Genomic DNA, 24968 nt, shown 5'->3' with positions numbered 1-24968 from the left:
ATTCTATAACTCATATAAATTAAAATTCAATCGTTCGTCCAATATGGACCTCCTGGTAAGGAGATGTACCTTCTAACATATCATTGTTAGAAGCACATATAATTTTATCTTCTCTACAGTCTTTCTGGTATGACGCTACATATTTAAGAGGAGAAAAGTGCCCCAATGTCGAAAACACTTAAAACACATATTTAACGTTTTATTACCAAAATTTGTTGAGCATTTCCATTGATGAAATACATGAAACTTTAGCGTTCAGTACGAAGAGACAGACTTATCACTTAAAATGACATACTATATGTTGATTCCTACAAAAAAAGAACAACTTGTAAAGTAGGATTTAATACTGTGTTATTATTTTAAACCTAAAATGTTATAGTGCACATACAATTGAAGAAAGATAAATATAACTTGTCTGTCCAATAAGGTTATTCGTCTGTCATTGTAAATCAATAAATACTTATAAAGACGCCGAAGAAGATTGCTAGTTTGTTTTTAATTAAGTTAACTACACAATGAGCTATGTGTGTCCTGCTCACCACTAGTATTGAAACCCGAAATCTGGCACTGTAAGTCCGCAGACATGCCGCTATGTCACTGGGAAGTAGCTATGAAGAATGAACTATCAACAGTTTACATGTATCACACAGGAATGTGAAAGAGAGAAAAAACAAATTGTTGGGAATTTATTACTAACTTTTAAACATTCCAAAAAACAAGGCCAGATTTTTGAAATAAAACGTTTTCAAGATCAAATTCTTATAAAATCTCATTGAATGATAATTGATATTCTAAGTGTTCTTGTAACAAAATTTTCGACACTTTCTGGAAATTCAATCTTGGATGTAAAATGTGGTAAACCCTATGGGACGAACCTGAGACATGAACAACATGGCAGAATTTAATTTACTTTAAATTAAAACACACACACACACAAACAGCAGACGCAACAGTTAATGCACCTGTAGTAACAGCCAGAGAGTATTTCGCATGTTGGAATACGCTACTGCTCAGTCATTTTTGTAAATAAAGTATATTGTTGAAAAGGTTCAAATGTCTACAGGAAAATCTTAGCTAGACTCTGAAATTCGACTATTAAATAAATTCATTTGACGTATGCGTTAGTTTCAATAATTCAAAACTTGACAGACAGTAACTGCATAATTCCAATTTATATCTCAATTTCATTAAAGCAAAACCCACTACAACGTGAAAAGTTCATTGTGGAGCAGTGATTGGTTCGTCCACAGATCTGTCATCAGTTAGACTGTTGGACGCTTCTTCCGTCTGACACGAAATTCCAGTAATGGATAATTATTTGGCAAGTTCTTTAGCAGATGTCATGGCACCTTCTAATCTATTTTTCTATATATAAGAAAGGTTTGCCATATATCATTAACTAAATTTCATGCAATATCAGTTCATCAGCGAACTTGATTTTTGGTATCCAAACACCGCACAGAACCGTGAGTGTTTATTTAAAATACATAAACCATTAACGTGGCCTTTTTTCTTCTCGTTAGGGTAAAAAAAAAAGTGTCTGTGCTTGTTTGTACAGGTCCATGTTTTATTAATGTAACTTTTGTTAGATTGTCCTTATTTTTAGTCATGAAACACTCTTTTGAAATCTCCAGTTCCGATATTTGGTTATTACCTTCGTTTGTTTTTTGTTTGTTTTTTTCAAAATGCTCTTCTGTTAATTCGATAGTCTCTTGTTTGTTTGTTCGTTTTGAATTTCGCGCAAAGCTACTCGAGGGCTATCTGTGCTAGCCGTCCCTAATTTAGTAGTGTAAGACCAGAGGGAAGGCAGCTAGTCATCACCACCCACCGCCAACTCTTGGACTACTCTTTTACTAACGAATAGTGGGACTGACCGTCACATAATAACGCCCCCACGGCTTAAAGGGCGAGCATGTTTGGTGTCGATATTCTGTACTCTGTACTGTTTGTTACTTTCTTTCAGTTAATTGACAACTGTTAATTCTACTGACGTGCTTCTCAAGTGCCTTTCAAGCTGTTTTAGAAATTCCTCTTATTACCTTCTCTCTCTCTTTTCTTTTCTTACAACGCTAAAATCAGGGATTTGATTCCCCTCGGTGGACTCAGCAGATAGCCCAATGTGGCTTTGCTATAAGAAAACACACACACTCTACTTTTCATCACCCCAGACATACCTTTTCTTAGCCCTTCAAACATTTGTAGGGGGGTATTAAACATTTATAATGGATACTTTAATATTTAATTGTATTCTTTCTCGCTACCTTATTTCTCTTTTATAGCTCTTACCTTGTTCAATTCTCTCTTTCTCTCTATCTTTTTTTTTTTAACAATTTCTCTTTATCGCTTTCCTATTTACTGAGATGCTGTTCCACTTAACATATGCCAACTGTTAATTAGGTCTGATTTCTGGAGACCCGTTCACCACAGGGGTCCCTTGGGCCGCAGTTATTCAGAAGCATTTTCGACAACCCTGGTCAAGGTTACAAAACTGATCAACGAATTCAATTCTAAAGGTGAAGAAAAGAACACTCCATCTTTAGAATGTTATAAATAGGTCAGTACTATAGAAAGGGTTGGCCACTAAGTTTACTTAATGGTAGTGCTGATACTTTCTAAATAGAACCAACAAATAAGTAGTCAAGGATTCAGATTTTGAATATAACGATAGTACAACGACAAGGGCAGATTAAAGTACCGAGAAAGTTCCTGTGGACTTATGAGTATATATAAAAAAGTCGTGAATTCTTTTAACGCTGTTTCAATCAGGGTTAATCGGGTGTCCAACTTTACGGCTTCTACTTGTTCAATTTGAATTTCGCGCAAATGCATATATTAAACTCAATATAAAGTTTTTTGGGTGAGCAACGTTTTTACATTATTTTATTACGAGTTGTCCTTCACGAAACCAAGGATCCCATGGGAACTAATAATAATAAAGAGTGTTTTTGTTTTTCTAGTTAAGTAAATACATTGTTTGTATAACATGAAATAACAACAGTATATTAAATATTAACGTTAAATGAGAAGTTATAGTGACTGAAAAACAGGTTCAAATATAGAACTTTGAGATTATTCAATAGGTCGCTGTTGGTGGAATTTACACATTTCATAAAGTCTACTTAAAAAAAAAAAGGAGTGGTTATTATTTTGCTGTAGCCATGACATTTTTGTTTATTATTTAACAGTTAAACGTTGTTAACAGTTTAAATGAATGTTTAGAAAACTACTCTAAACATCTCTGTGGACCCAAACAATATTTTTAATATCTTGTTGTTTGTAGTTCCCACATGTTTTACACATTGTGCTTTCTCCAGTTTCTTTGTTACGTAATTATGATTGTATGAAATGGAGACATTTGTGCTAAGTGCAAAACTATATCAAAGAGTTATCCGTGTTCAGCACAATGTGGGTACCGAAACTCAAATGTTGGCGCTACAAATCCTCAATCTTACCATCTTATTAACAGAACTCCGTTTAAAAACAGGGCACTTTTTCACCGGATCTCTACAGTATACCTGAACAGAACTCCATTTAAAGACAGTGCACTTTTTCACTGGATCTCTACAATACACCTGAACAGAACTCATTTAACGACAGTGTACTTTTTACACCGAATCTCTACAATACACCTGAACAGAACTCCATTTGACCTGAACAGAACTCCAGTGTACTTTCTACAATACACCTGAATCTCCATTTACACAGTGTGAATCACAGTGCACCTGAACAGAACTCCATTTGAAGACAGTGTACTTTGTACACCGAATCTCTACAGTGCACCTGAACAGGACTCCATTTAAAGACAGTGCACTTTTTACACCGGCTCTCTACAGTACACCTGAACAGAACTCCATTTAAAGACAATGTACTTTTTACACCTGCTATAATGTTACTGCTGCTTACGTCATCCAAGAACAGTTATGTTTTATTGCTTCCATGGGCGATTCTAGGATCTCATTGCATGTTGACCTTCAGTTAGACCTTGGACTTACCTGAACTTCGTTACTTCATCAGAAGCACTGAGGAAAATACGAGTACATATAGAATATTAAATACTGAACAGGTTTTTACTTACTTGTTAAAACAGTTGTACAAAAAAATTATTCTTAGGTGGAAATTTACCAAGTAACTAACTAAATGTTTGATAAAAATAATTTATTGTTCCTTTTATACTCTTACATTTTGTTACAGTTTGATTCTTTGTTTGTAGTTAAGAGCATCTCTACACAAGGAGCTATCTGCGCTCTGCCCTCATGGGTATCGAAAGCCTGTTTCTAGCGTTGTGAGTCCTTTGCCACTGGTGGTGGTGGGGGGCTTTCTTTTTTCTTTTTTTTTTTACAGAATGCAACAATAAAATAAATTTTAGGAGAACTAAGTCGTGGTTGTAAGAATTTTTGAGTAATTTATTGAAATGTCCACTTGCGGTCTTAGCTACCTGGTGTATGACCAATTAAAACATTTTTGTTACAAGTGATTGCATTACTTTTCCTGCCGTGGAATATAGATGAATATGATTCTACTCATCATTGAAATCCTGAGTTTTTGATACCTTAGAATTAAACTGTAGTAAGAAAATGTTTGATATTAAGAATGCCATAGTAGTAAAAATGATATACGAACAGCACACTGCTGCATCATTTTAGGATGTTCAGTGATTAAACTTGGATCGCGAAAGTGAAGGAACTTTCTTTTGTGTTCCATTGTAAGATCAGAATGGTCCAGTCAAAAGACGCTAATGTCTTGGAACCTTAAAAGGCGAAACGCCTTTCCAGATCTATCCGCTCCACTTAACACATTAGGATATCACCTCGCTCACCGAAACTGGTTATTTCACGTTAAAAGAGTTTTGTCAACGTCTGTTATCCTAGTTACTAAGATGAGGAATAATTGCAATGATGGTTTGCGTATGATAAAATATAGAATAGTAAAATACAATTATTTAAGAAACGCATGGGTTAAAATTATTCAAAGTACTTTAAAATGTTAATTAAAATCAACAATTTCCAGTAGAGAAATATTAACCTTTAAAGTTGAAGAGTAATAAAAGTAAAAAATACATCAAAATGAGGAAACAAATAAAATAAACCTTTGACCATTGTGTATACAGTATTTACGCTATAATCAGTAAGTTCACAATGGTTGATAGTAACACGGCTTCAATGTTGTGAAAAATATCCTATTACTTAAGTATTTAAGTCAATGGTTAAACCTTTTATTTTTTTATATTCTTCTTGTGACATGGCCCGGTATAGCGAGGGTCGCGGTTTCGAAGCCCCGTTGCATCAAACGTGTTCGTCCCTTCAGCCGTGGAGGCGTTACAACGTGACGGTCAATTCCACTATTCATTGGTAAAAGAGTAGCCCAAGATTTGGCGGTGGGTGGTGATGACTGATTGCCTTCCCTCTAGCCTTCCGACTAGCGCAAATAGCCCTCGTGTAGCTTGGCCAGAAATTCAAAAACAAACAATTATTATTAAACGAGGTGACGGCTCCCTAAACCTCTGACTACTGGCGTTTTCAAATTCATATTTCCAGTCTAGTTCCTTTAGATCAGTGTGTTCATGGTTTTTAAACAAATCATATTATTTTATTTATTAAGTTGTTTTTATTTTGTTCGTTATGAAATTATAGTTCTTCATATTTCCTTAAGAATGTGAAATTTCTTAATATACGGATATTGGAGTACGGTTGTTTTTTTAATAGTATTGTTTCTTGTATGTTTTGTTTTGAATTTTTCGCAAACCTACACGAGGGTTATCTGCGTTAGTCGTCCCTAACTTAGCGGTGTAAGACTAGAGGGAAGGCAGCTAGTCTTCACCACCCACCGCCAACTCTTGGGCTACTCATTTACCAACGAATAGTGGGATTGACTATCACATTATAACGCTCCCACAGCTAAAAGGGCGAGCATGTTTAGTGCGACGGGGATTTGAACCCACGACCCTCAGATTACGAGTTGAGTGCCTTAACCACCTGGCCATGCCGGGCCATTTTTTATTAGAAATATATTATTCATTTTTAATTACAGTTCTGTATTTTAAGGATAACCCCTACCATAAAGGATACTTTTTTTACAGCTTAGAAACTATAGTATTTTAAAATATTGTGAATTAAACATATTTTAAATAAATATTTGAGATTAGAAATTCACCCTTTTAATTATTTCAGTTTTTACAGTACAACTTCATTTGAAGATGGAGCCACCGTTTTTATAAATGTTGTATACTGTAAAAATAAGTAATATAGTGGGCGACACTGCCTACTTATATTCTTTATGCATTATATGTTATATCCTATAAAATGTTTATGTGAGAAAAATGACGTCCAATTTACAATTTTCAATGGCACCGCGTGTAGTCACGTGCCCTTTTCTCGTTATGCCAATCCCGCTGAAGCTATGGAAAACACTATTGAAAGACACTAAATATTGTGTAACCAGCTAATTTATTGGCTGTCGACATCGATACCTCGGGCATTTATTTAAATTATGAAATCAAAATATTTCCCTTCCGGAAATATCGAATTTCGGTAAAAACCCCAATTTGTCTACTGGCAATGAAAAGTAATAGAATAAAATAAGTACAAAGTAAATAGTTTGGTTTTGTTATGTAGGAGGAGAATTATAAGTAAACCATACGTCTTTTATTTTAACTAATTAGCCAACTTTTGTTATCAATGACTTAAAACTAACTTTGAAAAATGAATACAAAACAGGAAAACAAAAAAAGGCGTTATTTCTATGAAAATAACTTATGAATAGCTGCTTTTAACATACTCATTTATTAATTATTAGTCACACACTGCTACGAGTGCATAAACTTGGTCGCGGGTTCGAATCCCCGTCACACTAAACATGCTCACCCTTTCAGCCGTGGGGGCATTATAATGTTACGGTCAATCCCACTATTCGTTGATAAAAGAGTAGCCCAGGATTTGGCGGTGGGTGGTGATGACTAGCTGCCTTCCCTCTAGCCTTACACTGCTAAATTAGGGACGGCTAGCGCAGATAGCCCTCGTGTAGCTTTGCGCGAAATAAAAAAAAACAACAAAACAAACCAAGCATAAACATATTATTTAATAATTGACGAAATAGTGACTTTCAGGTTCACCGCTAACCTGAAAAAGTATAAAGAAAATATGATAAAAAACATGTTCCTAAGCCGATCTAGTCTGTGTAGGGCTTGTTATATATAGTGCCATTTATATTTGTTTTGTCAAATAATTCTAGAAATCTCAATGTTCGATTCAACCTCTTCATAGATCAGCCATTAACAAAATTCTTGTAAAGCTAATACTTATTTTAAGCTTCACATCTCGTTTATCTATGTGCCATTTTGTTTCTGAATGCTCAACAATGTTGCGAGCATGCGTTGTAGCGTAACCCTAAAAAAGAAACTCACGAACTATTATCTTTCACATTTTAACAGCCAAGATCTATGAGTAAACGTTTTCATTCAGTGTCAGTTTTACTTAATATCCGACATTATATATACGAATTACATGTTCATAATTTTCATATATAATTATCTACTGTATTTTACTCGAACACTTTGGCTAAAAGCATTGTTATAGTATTTATAAACCATCGAATGTATAAAAGTTATTCTGTAATAATATTTCTGTTAACGAAATTTCCATTTTTAACACAGGTTTACTTAACAATACATTCACTGTGCTGTGCTGGAAATAACGAAATATTCGCTGCAAGTATTAAAACTATCACCTGCGAAATTGCGTGGGTAAAGTTTCCTGGAGAAAGATCGCGTTCAAAAGGTGTGTGGGCTGTCACGAACGAGGCCTACATACCAGGAAGTTATGTCGCAAGTCCAATTAAGGTTAGGTGTGGAGACAAATTTAGAGAAATGTAAAAACCACAGCCAATAAGATTTTATTGAGCAACTTAACATGGGTTCTATCCGCATTTAAAATAATGATGTATAATTGAATCTAATACGTTTATCTGTTTCTTTGTTTTCAAGGGTGTGTTCGATTATACACAAGGTTCGCAGATTATTGTTGTTTTTTTTATCATTAGTTTAATGAGTGGACATAACTTGATAAATTAATCATATCAAGAGGGTTTAATATACATTCCATCGGAGCTACGCAAGTCAGCGCCGCTCTACGACACGAATGGCGTAAGCAGTAGTAGAGAGTGTATTTAACACGTGCTCAAGTTGCAAGCACGTGATTTATGCTTGACACGTTGGATGGGCTCTAAGGCAAACATTGGTTGTTCCTACTTTTAGGAAGTTTCACTGTTAACTCCGTTGCTTTGCCTTGGGCTTTTCTAAGACTAATTGTCTTGATGTTGAAATAAAACTGAGATTCTGAAGACAAAACTACGCACTGGGGCAATTAAAACTATTTGAGACGAAAAAATCGTAACAATAAAGTAGGAACGTGAGGGGCGGTGTCCCTGTTCCAGTAGTTTCTGGTGAGAACGCTACCAACCTGTAGCATGTATGAATTCAGTAGAGAGAATTGTCCCGTGATGTGTACTGTATAACATCAAACTGAAGAAGAAAATCTCGTGTCATGTTAGTTTAGTGATTCTGCACATAACTTAACCGACTGTTTTAAAAATCATTAACCGCAGTGAGTAAAGCAACCGCGCTTAAAGATTCGCTCTGGTTCGTTCGTTTCTTTTCAGATGAGTCTATTAAGGTGTGTTTACCGACCAACCTTGACGTGACTGGTGTTACGTCTACAGTTCTTTTCCATGGTTTAAATATTAGGGTTATTGCGAAACAATTAATAGGTATGATATGCTTATCCGGTGGAAGTAAGTGTTACCCATCGCATAAACTAGCGGCCAACCAACTTGAAGTTTCCTACTGAATCCCTTCATGTAGTTTCGAGACACTCTAAATTTTCCTAGACGAATGGTATGACTTTGTCTTGCCTTTTGACGCGATTTATTTTTCTTACGAAAATGCCTCAACATTTTCGGTTTGCGAGTGTTTTAGTCTCATTTGTGGATCGTTTATAAGTAAGAATCAACAAAATAAATACACATTTTATTGCACCACCTCCAAAAATAGGTAAGTGAAGGTAAGTACATTTCACTTGTATTTCAAAATATTAGAAAAAGAAAGTTTCAAATTTACTAATAACATTGCAATTCAACATGGGTCAGATTCATCATTTCAAATTAAATGTAAGTCCTAAAATCTCCAGAATATTTATAACTATGTTTTTATTTGTTATTGTATTTGTTTGCTAGCCACATAGGCTTAGTGTTTATTATGCCACGCGTTTTGTTCAACCACAACTGTGTGTTCTTCAATGGAAATGTTTTCTAAATGAACTGTAATATTTTTACAAATACAACTACGTTTTTCCCACAGTGTATACTGAATTCATCGGGTTAAGGGCTGTACATCTATATTTTATCGTTGTAAATAATAACTGAAATCTTCAAACAAGATGTTTCCGTTAAGCTCACATCATAAATGTTGCCTAACTACTTGGAGAAAACCTCGTAAGCCTCTGATACATAAGGAACTTCTGACCCGAAATATTAATAGTGATATTAACACGTGTATTAACTGTAAATTATCTCCAACAGAATAATTTAATTTTATATAAGTACGAACTGTATATTCGACTGCTCTATATTATCTATAAGAAATAACAGAAACGCTTGAATTATATAGCGGAAAAAAAATAATTCTGTGTTATTATGTGTTTACAGTTGTTATATCTTCGTAGCCCGAAACCAAAAGATGTTGTATTGTTAGTGGAGGTTGGTTTGTGAGCTATACAAACATTTTAAATCGTATAATCATACAAGCTGAATTTTGTTATCGGTTTTGACAATACACAAAAGGCCATAATATACGGACAAATATAGTTGTTTACACTCAGAATGACTTAAATCCCAGAACTATTACGTCATTTATAAACTTATTCGGCAACTTTATACGTTGCGAGAATAATTTATTTATTCTTGTAAATTAACTACAGAAATACTGAAAAGCGAATGACTTCTATACATTCACTTGGTGATTCTGTGTAAGTGTAAGATGGCCTAAATTTAGTTAAACATTATTTTGTACTTGGACTTTGTTACCAACATTTATTTGTATGTGTTTATCTAAGGTGGCTTACTTTTACTTTAGTCAATTTATACATGCTGTTACTGAAGTTAATGTGTCTTAGAATCTAGATATTTTTATTAGTTAAACGACAAGATACTGGTTTTTACAAAATCCAGTGAATGGATAACTGATCTTAAAATAAATCGTAGTAATATTTAACATGGAAGTTGTTACAACCGCCTGTGGGTGTAGAGTGGCCTTCGTGGACAAATGTAACGTCAAACTTACCGTCAGCTAATTTAAAGCGAAATGTTTCCGTTTCTAGAGCCGATGTAACCTATTAAAATTTTGCAAAAATCTGAGTTTCTGACAAACATGGTGTTGCTAGGTGGTTAGAAGATCCCCAACTTTGGTCCATAGGCGCGGGAATTTTCAGTGTTTCTCTATATTATCGACCATTGTTTTCTATTCTGAAATTTGAAGACGATAACTGGGAATTTGGGGCACTGTCAAATAGAATTTGAGTACTAGCCCGTGTGTCAGTCTCCGCTGAGTAGTTCATATTTATTGTAATTATTGTATCACAAACACATTATATGCTGCCTTTTAATATTGATTAAAGTTAAAGCTTCAATGTCTACGATACATAACCAGATATCTAGCTTTCTCCACATCACAAGCAACTTTATATATGGATTGTTTTTCTTGTAAGATACGTTAAACTTTCTTGTCAAACAACCTACAAAAAAAAAAAAATATATAACATTGCGAATTGTTATAATGGATTTAATTATACGAAGAACTTGTTCTCTAAAGATTGTTGGGCGTAAAAATAGCGCCTTTCAACTTCTACAAGTCCATGTTTAAGAAATTATTTCTGTTCAGTTGTTATTTTAGCGGTAACCCAGATGATGAGATTTTGTATCTTGTTATTATCTTTATTAATTCATTGACTTGTTCTGGTCGTCACATTTCACAGCCAGCTGTTGGTGCTGTCGTTGAGGGGATTCCTCTTATTCCCCCCTCGTTTTCTTTTTTTTTTTTTACTGTAGAGTATTGTATTTAATTAGCCAGCTATGTGAATAAGTCTTAATTTAAATAATCATTGTCTAATATAATTATTTTTCACCTTGCGAGGTTCTTTGCATAAGTAATTCCTTGTTGGGTTACTTACATTTATCACTTTGCGAATCACTTGACAGCTTTTTTACAATAGTTTTTTCCCATCATGAAAAGCTCGTACGCTTTGTTTGGAGATGGCTCTCGAACGTGCAACCATTCGCACGATGTGTGACGTAATTGGCTTTCACCGGCAATAACATGACTTGCAACAACAGTTCAGGTTTGAAAGAAACATAGTATTATTCCATACCTTGTTTAAATGTTTTTCGATGCAGATTAAAATTAAGTTAATTACCTTTTGTCTACTCGGTTAATGAAACAAGTTAAAAATAATCTTGGTAGAAATATTTTATATTAAATATACCGTAAGGCTTAAGTGAAATCGTAATGTCCCGGTGGCTTGGAGAACCCTGTTGCCGCAGGTTTACATAAGCACTGACGTCGACCTTGGCTCTCAGTGGCTGTGGAATTAACCAACACCTGCAACTATCTTCTATGTGATTATTTTCCGACCTCAAAAAAAGACTACCGAAGTTTTTACGAAAATTAAAATGTGTTGTTTTAAGCAGAACATATTAAGCCTGAAAGACACTCTCATTGTTTAGCTCTTTCACTTGAGTCCATAATTATTTATTTTGTTACAGATCTATAATTTGTTTAAAGCGCATTCTTTCGAAATCTACATAGAAGTAATTTATGTAAAATCTTCAGATTTTGAGTAGAATTTAGTGTTCATATTATAACTTAATTTCTCCTTCCAAAGAAAGGAGAATAAAACTTCGTTAAAAATTCTCCTTAAAAAGCAAAAAAAAACCTACAAAACGGAAAACTTCTATTACTCATGTGGTCGTTATGATTTAATACACATTTGTTTAAGTTGTTCTGGATGCTGTCTACGGAATTATTAGTTTTATGTCGACTAGGTTTTTGAGAAAATATCTTTCCTTGCTTATCTTTTATATATTTGTACATTATAAGGCTATCCCATTTACCTGTTTGCATGTTTGTTTATAAGGCTCAAAACTTTTTATCCTGTATGCTAGTATTGCCATATTTTTTTAAAGGGTCTGGGGATGTTTTTTCTTCTCTCCTCTTCCGAAAAAAATTGTAAAATTAAATGCTAATATAAGGAATCTTAATCAAGTATGCATTGATTTTACGTTATTATTTGACAAAGATAGAGGATTTGAGTAAGATTTTAGAGCCTCATTATGTCGCTACAAACCATGTCGCCCCGTCAGGCTATGTTCTGCCTGGCGGTCGTGCATCTTGACAATAACCCTACTGTATTATTTCCATTGCAAAAATCTTCGTCGTAAAACTGTCATGTCGAAAGATCGCCACTCTTTCCTTAATGTTTTCCATAAACCATCTAGTTGCGAAGACGACGGGTCCCCAGCACCAGTTTCAAAAGTCTGATCACAAAGAAATTTTCTTCCCTTTAGACTATCAGCTCAAAATCAAAGACAACCATGGGCAGATAGGTCTTTATATGATCTGGTATATAAACATTCTGAAACACAAACTTGCTAACTTGAGCTTGAAGTTTAATATTTTAAGTACTTATAATGAAGCTGTTTGGATTCTTGGTTGTTGCCAAAATATGTCGAACAACAGTTCCATTTACAAGTAGCAAAAGGTATACACATATTACATATATACGTACATATATTAATAGTTAGGAGTAGCTCTTCAGATGCAGAAGTTACCTGCCGCCAGAAGATGCGTGTGTCGACCTCTGGAGAAGGGAGGGACGAAAGGTTTGAGAATTGTATTATCAGTGACGATGACGTCATAATATCACTAAGTAGAACCAGAGACCACGTTGCTAGGGGCATGTTGCTAACCCTTCGAGACAGATGGCCATAACACCAGAGACAGGGACATCCACGAAGGTATTGTCACTGTAGTGATATTTTTGTCGGTGAAAATAAAATCTTTGACGGGTCTCGAACCCTCATGCCAAATAACAATTGCAGACAAATACCGAGCTAATAAGAGTTACCCTTCGTACAGACCTATTAAAAAAACAACAACAACAACAAAACGTATGTACAGTCTATTCTAACACATAAAACTGTCTCTCATGGAGGGCGTGATTTATCGTTAAGTAAGTGCCTGAGTTCGTAGTGTCGGCTGGAACTGCACAAAGTATAGGTCAAAACTCTGTATCAGTTATTAGCGTTACGTTATTTATTAATGTGTTTAACTTTAAATACGATATTTCCAGTATATTAAAACAGCTTGTCTGCTGAATAATTCAGAATAATAGCGTATAAGCAACAATGCTACATATTCTTCAAATCCAATAATACAGGTTCACGTGGTGAGAACAAGATAGTACAATAATATAAATTCCACCAATATGTAATCAAACAGTTTCATCTTCTAGCTCCAACGAAGCCACAAAGGTGAAACTTTAAATAAAAGTTCTCGTAGAATTCTCTGGAGTGTAAAAATCGTTCATTTTTTCTTTTTCTAGCTTTATTATCAAAATGTGTAAATCTCCACAGCATGCACTACAAAGTCTGAAAGTTTACAAAAAGTGTTATAAACGATTCAGATGCCTAAATTTGACAGTTTCAATATTGTTTTTTTAAGCTTCTTCAATAATTATTTTGTAAAGAGGTCGATTGAATATGATAATTGTATTTATATTGTAGTGCTGTTAACATGATAAACTGTTAAGAATATCAAAAATATTTTGAAAAAATATATCCATGTAATTGTGTTAAACTTCTCGTTAATGGTTAATTATTCACCCCCTCCAAAAACGTTCTATATTTTAAAATTTTCTTTACAACAGTGGAGAAATATTTCGGACACGCAAAACTCAACTATTACTGTAATTAAGATGACGAATATATTAGTCGTTTGAAACCGTAACTGTAATCATTTTATATTTTTCAATAAGAAAGAAACTAAATGCTGCTGATAACCTGTTTTATGTTGGTTTTGTTGTGTTTTACCTTTTAACAGTACGTCTACCGTGAAAATATTACCTTAAGAACGGCTTCTGTTTACCTTAACGTAAACTTACTTGACCAAGGCAACACCAAGTATTGCAAAATGTTCTTAAAACGATGGTGACAAAGAAATAATTGAAAGAAACTAGTTTATTGGCACAGTTTCATATTTCATTTTTGAACAATATTTATTGTTATCATTGTTGATCGTGTACATGTAACAACAATTTGTACAAGATTAAACATTTTATAGATGGGAAATCACCAGATTTTGCTGGAATGTGGATGTTGTATTGGGTGTTTTGAGCGCATAATAAAGGTCTTTGTTGAAATGAAAACAGTTTACTGACCATAGAACGTTTCAAGGTTTTCTTGGTGTTGTCACTATTACAGCAAGTTATAAAACTGTTCACGCCTTCGTTGGAAAGTGAACATTGTAAAATATATTAAAACAATGGTTATATTTTATAGTGAGTGTTCAGAATGGTCACGGATATTATTTCTCTTTAGAATGTACGTGTTTCAGAACGTGCTTCTACCTTGACCCTCATGTGACTCTTGCTATAACAAAGAGGAAGCAGTATGTAGAGTATTTGTAAGGTTTCTCACCTGAGTAACATAGGATCTTGTAAGGTTTCATGTCCTGTGAAAGTGTAATAAAAGGCCTTCTTGTACGGGAAGAACGTGTTATACGAATTTATTTCGACAACGCTGTTGGAAGACTAATATTCCTACAGTTCAGCTAAAGGATGCCAGGTTGTAGTCCTTCAGCTACTATTACAGCATCACAGATGAACCTATTCAACATTCTATAAGGAACCATAAATGCTCTGGTTTGTTTTTTTTAATTTTGCGTGTAAACCTTGTCTCTGTTACTTTGATATGGATGTGGTTTTGAAGAACCTGTTGGCTAGCTATACTTGATTAAACATTTTAATCTAGAAAGTTCTCGTGGCATGTATGATGTAATAGAACCTGTTAGCCGATGTAGTTTTAGTTAACACACCTTCATTTTGGCGGTAAATGTAACAACATAGTCTTTTCGATAATCTACTTTTAGTTAATCAATTTATTTACACACTTAAAACCACAATCTAAGCCTGTTACTCGAGTAGGTTATGAGTATATAATTTGTTGGCTAACATATTTTCATCTGTAGACTTTTGTTCTTCTCAAACTCACAATTTATAACAATTCATTGCCCTCTTGTTTGTCGTGCTAACTATATTAAGTGTAGTTATTAAATGAAATATATTTTCTTCAGACAGTTTTCGTTATAGGAAAGAAGTATATAATTTTCTACAATGTGTAATGAACGTGTAACATCGGTATGTTGTGTTTTTTCAATCACATCTACCAGTTGTATTTTCATTATGCGTTTTGAATTTTAAGAAAGACCATAATAATGACAGTGTCATCTCTGTGACACTCGGTGTTATTTAAATACTAGTCATTTATAAAACACGTGACTTGAGCACTTAGTAACGAATGGACACTTACAAAAATTCATAGCACATTAATCTCAGTTTCTAAGTGGCGGTTTTGGCCTTTAAAACATATCGCTTTCTCCAGTGTTTGGCATTAGATACGCGTCGTGTTTTCATATGTAATTAACTTGTCATTGTTTTTCAAAGCAGTTTTAAACACTGTTATTGTTGGTTTCCTGTTGTATATTCATAATTTTCTTTTTAACTTTTAATCTAGTAGTTATAATGTTACATTTATAGCTAACGCCATTCTTAATTAATTGTTATCTATCTTCAGAACTATGAAGTCTATCTAGTGTATGAGAACACTAGAACAAAATAGTTGTTGGAATCTCAATTCCACTTGTATGTTTTGGCTTAGATACTTTCAAACTGACAATAAATAGCTCAACTAAGCTCCCCCAAATTATAAACTAGTTCACCTTCCTAGTTTTAAATACGTTCCACCTTGGTCTCTTTTTCATGTAGCCGTAGTTTTCTGAATGAATAAATTGTAAAATATGATTTCGGTAACACTATTCATTTATTCAATTTTATAACGCACACACCTCAAAAGTTTTAGTTAGCCGTCCATGTTTCTCAGTATTAAACAAGACATTGAATTAACAAACAAAATGTTTGAAAAACTACACAACAAAACTATTCGAAACTCAAATAAAAACGTGTTCAAACATGCTGATTACACCTTCGCTTTCTGTAAAATATAACGTTTTTTTTTTATTAGCATGAAACAAATAATACTCTTAAACTTAATTTCTAATAACTTTGATAGACAATCATTATATGAAAATTATAATTTAAGAATTTGCAGCAGTAAAAAGGTTTTGTTCAATTTGAACAACGCATGTACACAGAAATTAACAACATGCATTCATAAGAGTCGCTCGTATAACCAACTCTAAAATCAGGGGTTCGATTTTCCTCTCTGGGCTCAGCAGATAGCCCGATGTGGCTTTGCTATAAGAAAAGCACACAAACAAACGATCTTATAAGAATTATATGTATAGGTATAACATTTGAAAAACATCTGTTTTCCAACTTAAACATTGTTAGAATAATTTGTCAAAATTCGATGAAAGAGAACTGTGGTGTTTAAAGCCGCAATCTAAAACTGAGGGTTATCGAATTCGTATTGGAAAGTCGTTTGCAGATGAATTTGTTTGATACAAGTCGTACACTTTAAACAAGCAATAGTTATGGAGAAAATTTAAATGTTAAGTGTAGAGTTATTTTAGCAAACGGCTTTCTGTGTCTAATACTTTATAACAAAACTGAACAAAAAATTCTTGATGACAAGAAACCCACTTGAGGTAAAAATGTATCTCAAGACTGCTGGTATGGGTATTAAAACTTTTATTAAAATAAAGTTTGCGAGACTTTGTTAACCTGAAGACGATCCAAGAAGGTCGAAACGTTGTTCTCTACTTTATTTTAACAAAAGTTTTAATACCTATACCAACTGTCTTGAGGTATATTTGGAAAAATACTATTTGTATACCTTATGTAAATACTTCTAACAAAGCAAGTACCTAACTCTAGAATCTATAGATACATAAGATATCAGTTTTACTATTGTACAATGATGCTAACCATTATTTAAAAACAAAAACTACTTCGTTAGCCAAAATCGGAGATCTAATTCCACGACAGTTTTGAACAATCTTGACAAACAGTTTCGTTTTCAGAGTTCTCTAACTGAAGAGCTCAGTGGAACAGATATTGAGGTCTGATTAACAGCGTAGACGTCAAATTTTAAACATCAAGAAAATTGACTGTTTTATGGAGCAACACAAACATCTAAAAATATTAACTTTAGGGGTCTTCTGTGTATTTGCTGCTGCTTAGTTTTCATGCCACAAATCGGCACATAACAGAGGTATAGCCCGATTTTTAAATGGGAAAAACACGATATTTTAACTTCAAGTACTAAAAAAAAAAAAAAGTGTGTGTGATGGAGGAATAGGTTCATGGGGCACTATCCTCTGGAATCAGGTAACACCTAGTTATAAATCTGGGCCTTAAAAACAATATTTACTTTATCCCTAATGTAGGAACTCATGCCGGTTATTGTCGAAGATCAGTCGCTCACGTAAAGTCGTTTTCTTTCAGTGTAAAAAAATGTATATTATACATGGTGTTGTTACAGTTGTGTTAGAATTAAAGATTATCGTACGTCGTGTATTCATTTTTCGTAAACAACTAAATTCAGCCAGCTACACACAAGTATGTTCTCACTGTCATCTTTCTACTCCATTGTGACTATTAGTGGTATCCGTATTTCAATAGTACGTGTAGCCGGAGAGAAACATTTTATTATTGGCAACAGTGCTATGATTGGCACTAATTTCACAAGGTTGAAGAGTTGTAATCGGTATTATCGACCATAATACCCTGAGGGGTGTGTGTGAATGGATACAGTATGTAGGTCAGGGGGACACCAGTGAAGGTTATTGTTGGAAGTTACTAATGGAGGATGAATCATGGTCACTGTTTTTCATTTTCTTACCATCACCGCAGGTTCTGATTATTGAACTGGAAAATGTTAGGACAGTTCCAGTCTTTATTATGTCAAAGCTAATTTGTGTGTATTCCGTAATTTTGTCATATCAATAACTGTTATTAAAACTAACGTAGTTCGTTATTCAATTAATGTTTTCGTTTGTTGTCTGTTGACATACGTACATTTCACGATCCGTTGAACGTTGTCATGTGGTAAGTAATAGAATAAGTAATTATATTTATTCTTTCAGAAGAATACACAGTCCGCTTCACTTATTTAAACAAAAGCGTTTTATCTGTTCAAGTTCTACACATGCCATAGTTTTATAAGGTAAATACAACAATATAGTACTTACTTTGAGTTTTAAGTAAGATTATATGTGGGTGAATTGTGTGTGTGCTGCCTTCTTTATCGTGACCATAAAATAATAATTATCATTGTTTTATTGGTCGTTGTGAACTGTCACATTTTGTTGTTGCTGCGCTAACAAAAATGGGTTGTAAAAGATGTTAATTTTATTGAAGGTTTGTCATGATTTACAGTGCGATACAAAAATACGTAACCTGTTGTTCGTAGTGAATTGTTTCCTTCCTTCTCGTGATTCTGAAAGTAAAAGTTAATAAAATGATTGTTATATGACGTAAAGCTGCAACTCACTTTTATCTAATAAATGTACATATTTTCTAGTTGCAACTCAAGTTATTTAACGACCTCGAGAAACGAAACTCAAGTTTTTATCAACAACTTCACTTAATTTTTAGTTGCCATATTTACTATACGGTATGATTAATATAAATTTTAATTACTTTAAATTAGTAACCCTAAATCTCGCGAATATAATTTAAGATTGTAAGTAATAGTAAAGATGGACTGTCGGTGACATCTTTTTAAAGCATCTTTAATATCTCAACAAATTCTAGATATTTAGTGGTTTTATAAAATATTCTCTTGCAAAAATAAACACTTAGAAACTCTAACACTTATATTTACATTTACTGACATGTCATAACGGGTCCGGCATGGCCAGATGGTTAAGGCACTTGACTCGTAATCCGAGGGTCGCGGGTTTGAATCCCCCGCCACATCAAAATGCTCGCCCTTTCAGCCGTGGGGGCGTTATAATGTGACTGTTTAATTCCACTATTCATTGGTAAAAAAGTATCCCAAACGTTGGCGGTGGGTGGTGTTGACTATCTGCCTTCCTTCTAGTCTTGCACTGCTAAATTAGGGACGGCTAGCGCAAATAATTCTCGTGTAGCTTTGCGCGAAATTCAAAACAAAACAAACATGTCATAACATTAGCAGTGCTACCGAACCAGTAATAAGTGCATTTTGTTTGTTTATTTGCAGTGCTGTGGTTGAAAAAGTAAATTAAAAACTAAAGTGTGTTATTTGTGTATTCTTGTACAATAAGTATCTTGGTTTGACTATTTTCTTCATCTTTGTTAAGTACTCACCTCTACGACACTATCGTTCATCTGTTTGGTTTAGTAACTGCCGTAGATCTACTTGTTGAATAAATCATCCAATTTCATTGAGTCCGAAGTTACACTTGGTTGATTAAAACCATCTACCAGACAGACACCTGTGAGGACTAAAGTTATTGTGCTTGACGAAGTAATCTCTCACAATTTATATTGATTGACGTGCCATATAACCTATGAGCAATGAACTTGTTCTTTAAATTATAGGGTGGCCCGTAAGTCCCTACCCATCCATATATCTTATGTATCCAGTGTATCTGTGTGCTGTCCCTCATTCTCGCTGCATAATATTATGCGACGCCATGTTATGTGAGACATTTTCCTCAACATAGCAGGGGTTATTGTTCCAAATGCCGCGGTAACAGCTGCCTTCAACTCTTCATTAGAATTATAACGTTGTTTAGACACAATGCCCTTTATGTATCCCCAAAGAGAGTTATCACATCTTGCCAATTCCGGACTTCTTGAGGGCCATTTCATGGGTGCCGGGGATGTTACAGAACCACGACCTATCCATTTGTCTGGATACAAATTTATAATACATGCGTAATTGAATATAACATAATAGCATATGGATGGGTAGGGACTTACGGGCCACCCTGTACATTAGATAACTTGCAGAGAGCAAGCTGGCAATCTTTTTTAGATTCTGTTGTTATTTGCTACGGCGGAGTGGTAGATAATTTAGACTAAATCAGTTTAACTTATGGTTCGGGAGAATCCCATGGTTTTTACTAAAATGTCAGACTCTGAAAGCTAGCTAGCTACTCCCAGAAACGCAAATTTTCACTTTTAACATGGTTATTGGCGGAAAATGTTGTGATAGTTAAAAGTGTAACATCACACAAGGATAGAAATCGTAATTCACAACCATGTCGAGCACACAGACTGTGGTGAGAAGTTTTCATCTTGCACATCTTTGAGATTTTTATTGACTCTCAGATTAAGAAAAACAAGCATGAAAGGGCAGACAATGCCTGCATGTGGAGGTTCAACAACACTTTTTACCATCTTTTAAACACATACAACAAATTAACAAAAGAGTTATCTTCATAAATTCCCTAAGAAAATCAAGTTTTAATGTTTGTGTACAGTTTTATTGGAATAAAGTATACTTGAAGAAGGGCTCTATATAGACGCCCCACTCTAGAAAACAGGCAGAGGCAGTTCATTAAAGCTAAAACTCCAATGTAAAACAATTCCTTTCCGATACCGTTCTATTACTGGAAGAGCTTGGTTAGTGTTATATATACTGTTATCAGGTATTGCTGTGGAAGTGGTTAGTGATCGTCTATAAATTTCACAAACATACGCCCAAAGTGGGAATCGGAAATTTTTAAAACCCAAGTAAACTTTTCCTATCCTGTCATTCACGTTGTCGTTATGATGAAACTCTGATTAACCTAAAACTTGTCACAAACTGCCGTTTTTTATTCTAAAAGAAAAAGAATGATGCTGGCAGTAAACTGGAATGTTTTATTAGTTATTTACTGTGTTTAATATGATAAACAAAAACTTTCAAATGTTATAAGATGATTTCTAACTTGAAATATGAAGTTTTTATTATACGATTAAGTATAACATATAGCAATGGTTCTTGCACAAGATTTACACTACTGTAAGCTAATATACATAACCGCCAACCTCTGACACCACTTTGTTACATTAGTGCCCTCCTTTTAACTTTATTGAGGTTTTTATTTCTTCAGGAATAGATTTGTACTAATATACATAGCAAATTACTGTTTATTATTATAAGCAATAACGCAACGATATACAACTACGTTTCCTTTCGTAGACGTATAATTTCTATTTTTCTTCACCCTTTCTTACTCTCTCGGTCTCTCTCACATCACTCAGTCTTTGTTTTTCTTCTGTTAAACATCTGTCTTTTATATCTTTTCCTCATAAATTGTCAAAATCATGACAGCCGTTATAATTTGAGATCTTCCGGAGCGCTCAGTAACGACTGTTCCTCTTCGCCCAGCTTGTGATGTGTGTAAAGGGGTTTTGAACAGAAAATCGTGAGTTGTTTTTTTTTACTATTATGTGGGGAACCTTATCTTCCTTAATTTCTAACCAACGACTACTATCGGACTTGTGGTCCTTCAGGGTAGGTAGTGATCCATAAATCAAATGCCTGTGTTGTGGCGGTAGGGGACATTGGAGTACTTACTTTTTAATGATCAGGCGCCTAACACTTTACCTGATCAGTGCCACGCTAGTATTGAGGCAGAATTATGGAGAAAGGATTGATACTTTATTTCTCATAAAAAACCCACACCAACAAGTTATTTTATCTTGGGGCCTTACATCTGTTTTTCATAATCGAATGAGAACGTATCATGGTTATATAATAGTTCTGTAATCATACAGTGGTTAAATAAGAGAGGTGGCTATTCCTTCGAATTATTTTCTAACGACGAGTGTTGCAATCCCTTAATCCCTTGCAGACTGACCAAAAGTTGGCCACTGTTTCACCTCTCTCAACCTTAAAAGGTGTTCTTTACACCTAACTTCGTGTCCTGGTTGAATTACACATTTTTAATATTTAATGACGGCAGCTTTTTTTTTTTAATTTGTGTATACGTATGAATGAGGGACATCAAGTATCACAGTTACAAATAATGGTGGTGCTCTTTAAAATGTTTGACAATCTCTGAGAAATAGCACGAATTATGTAACAATATACATACATGTTTGACATGTATTTTCAAAATACAATGTAGTTCATTGTACCAATTGTATATCTGTTTGTTTAGGATAATCGCGCAAAATTTCTCAAGAGTTAATCTTAGCCATCCTTAACTTTAAAACGATAAACTAGCATAAGAACAGCTAGACAACGGCACACACTACCTACCACCTTTTGGTAGATTTTGTCTGTCATCCTTTTAACATACCCACGGCTCCAAAGTAAGGAAGGCAATGTTTCGATAAGATACACAAATTACTGACCCTCGGAATCACAATTTGGCATGCCTAGCCATCAGACCATGCCACCCACTATTAACTATAAAAGTTATAAACATACTATAACCTAGCTGTATAAGTAAATGTTGGTTTTTAACTCCTGTTATCAAAGTTTATTGTGTTTGTTCGATTTCCTTTGAAACATCCGGCTTGTATTGAATTGGGAAAGTTTGAGCTTGGTAGAATAAAAATTGTAATAATTCTTTGGATTTGTTTTGAATTAAGCACAAAGCTACACAATGGGTTATCTGTGCTCTGCCCACCACGGGTATCGAAACCCGGTTTTTAGCGTTGTAAGTCCGCAGACATACCGCTGAGTCAGTGGGGGGGGCATTCTTTATTGATCGATATGAGAACGCCAAAATTTAGGGTTCTTTCAATGCGAGGGGTACAGCGCAGATACCCATTATTTAGTTTTGCGATAAAACGCATGCGGTATAAAAAAAATACTTTTTTTTTTAAATCAAGTTTGTATCACGTCATATCATTTCGTGTTTGTATAATTTCCAAAATTCATTCTTTAACTTTAAGTGGAACCGAATATTTTATTATTGCTATAAAAAGAAATTGAAAGTGTTGTACCCACTTTCTCTTGTTCTTGAGATGTGTCACTTTCTTTTCTACAGCATCTTGTCCTTACAGCCCCAACTAACTTGACCAGCATGCCTGTAAAGAAAAAAAATGAAGGCTTGTGCAACTGTTTCGGCACCAAAGAACCACCCGAAATCACCTATTACGTGGTGGAAAATGGTGGGGTGGTAAACCTCCAGCCACACTTACTCGGGCCTACACAACCAGTCCCAGGGGAAGAAGAACTGAATGTGAAGTTTGCGGAGTTGGTTGTAAGTAAATTGTAAATCTTATTTGTTCGAGACGTTTGGTTTATATGGTCACAACAAAAGAGCAAAATATCAGTTTGTTTTTTCGTCTTTTAAGTTTCATAATACGAATAAAACTGTCATATGGTCATGTCTTTACATAGCAATATTTTAGAAAAAGAAAAATTTACAAGAAATGATCTTTGCATATCAACTGTTTTATCCTATCTTTTGTTGTAAAATATGGAAGCCAGTCAAAGTGAAAAAATTAAAAACATTTACGGTTATATTTTGAACGTGATAAAGGATAAGTGCTTAACATATGAAATTTGAACACTGTAGTATGAAAAGTTACCTTTTGTTAAAGAAAAAATAGTAATAGTTTTTTAGTTTACTTAAAGTTTATTTTATTACATTTTACAGATTTTGCAGTAAGTAAGACTAGTTTTCAGAACAGCTACGACGTTGCATTGTTTTTTGTTTAACCATACATAAATAATCTGTAAAATTCGTGCGGATTGATATTTTATATGAATAAATAACTACAATCAATTCCATAATTTAAGTACATTGTTGAACTTGGAATGTTGATTTAAATATTAAACGTTATACCTGCTCTAAGCTAACTTTACTGTTTTAAAGCTTTCAAATATACTGGCATACACAGGTTCTATGTGTATGAAATTTAATTGGTTACACACAACGATTTTTTTTTTAATATTCGAATACCGTTTTTAAGTTAGATATAAATAAGAATAAAAACCATACATTTTCCAAATATACAAACAGATAATGTACTCCGTGTATACATTTTTAATTACATAAAAAAAATGTTCATAATTAAATGAAATTAGTCAAAATGTATTCAATACATACTTTAATTTTTACATTAAAATTTTATTTTAATCATATTTTCTTATTGTTACAGAAATGTAGTTTATTTATGCCATAATTTCATACCTTTTTATTTACTTTATCTTTTCTATTAAGTTTTAGTAATAGTTTTCACAGTTTCGCAATTCCTACTGACTTTGCACAGTTAGTTAGTTCTGTCCCCTTACTGCTATCTTCTTAAAGTGACGCTCAAAGCAGGATATCTTAGAGAAATTAAGTAGAACTTTTGATAAATATTAAACAAACATTGAAGGTTTTATTGGAAGGAAATAAGGTTAAAACAGTAAAAGAGAATTTAAAGATATTTTGTGTAATTTGAACAGTACTATAAGATATTTTTGGAAAGAAGTAATTTGTATTTTGGAGAAGCTTCGAAGCACAAAATTAAGTAAACTATGAAAATTTAGTTTGAGTGGCTTTCCCATTAATATTTCTCAAGTTTCGTGGAAAGTTTAAAGAAGTGAAATTAAGAAAAGCAACTGAGAAAATGATTGAAAATGGAAAAGTTTGAGGATAAAACTTGAAGCTCTAGAAGTTAGATTGGAAAATCAAAGGATAAAATTTACGGAAATGGATTCGAAAATTTGTAACTTATTTAATGGAAGGATAGAGAATAAAAATATTTTTGAATCACTGATAGAGAATTTGGATAACTTGTGTATAATGGAATAGAAAAAGTTGT

At 33.9% G+C, this 24968-nt stretch overlaps 1 protein-coding gene across 14 annotated transcripts in view; it reads left to right on the top strand.

Moving 5' to 3' along the window:
- LOC143251844 (disheveled-associated activator of morphogenesis 1-like) overlaps positions 1-24968 on the top strand; it is an 85529-nt gene that overhangs the window by 4931 nt on the left and 55630 nt on the right. Inside the window, exons 1-4 of one of the 14 annotated variants that reach the window (XM_076503159.1) lie at positions 8004-9053; positions 12847-13059; positions 14641-14963; positions 23201-23416. In XM_076503159.1, the coding sequence (XP_076359274.1) occupies positions 23237-23416 (180 nt within the window). In that variant the 5' untranslated portion in view covers positions 8004-9053; positions 12847-13059; positions 14641-14963; positions 23201-23236. Of the gene's footprint in view, positions 1-8002; positions 9054-12846; positions 13060-13128; positions 14964-17087; positions 18330-23200; positions 23417-24968 lie in introns of those variants that run through there. The other 13 variants (XM_076503116.1, XM_076503176.1, XM_076503124.1 and 10 more) reach the window with 13 other exon arrangements.

This window comes from Tachypleus tridentatus, chromosome 1 (assembly GCF_004210375.1).
Source record: "Tachypleus tridentatus isolate NWPU-2018 chromosome 1, ASM421037v1, whole genome shotgun sequence".
In the NCBI taxonomy this organism is placed as follows: Eukaryota; Metazoa; Arthropoda; class Merostomata; order Xiphosura; family Limulidae; genus Tachypleus; species Tachypleus tridentatus.
The sequence above is the reverse complement of the archived record's forward strand: the minus strand, read 5'-3'. Positions and strand labels throughout refer to the sequence as shown.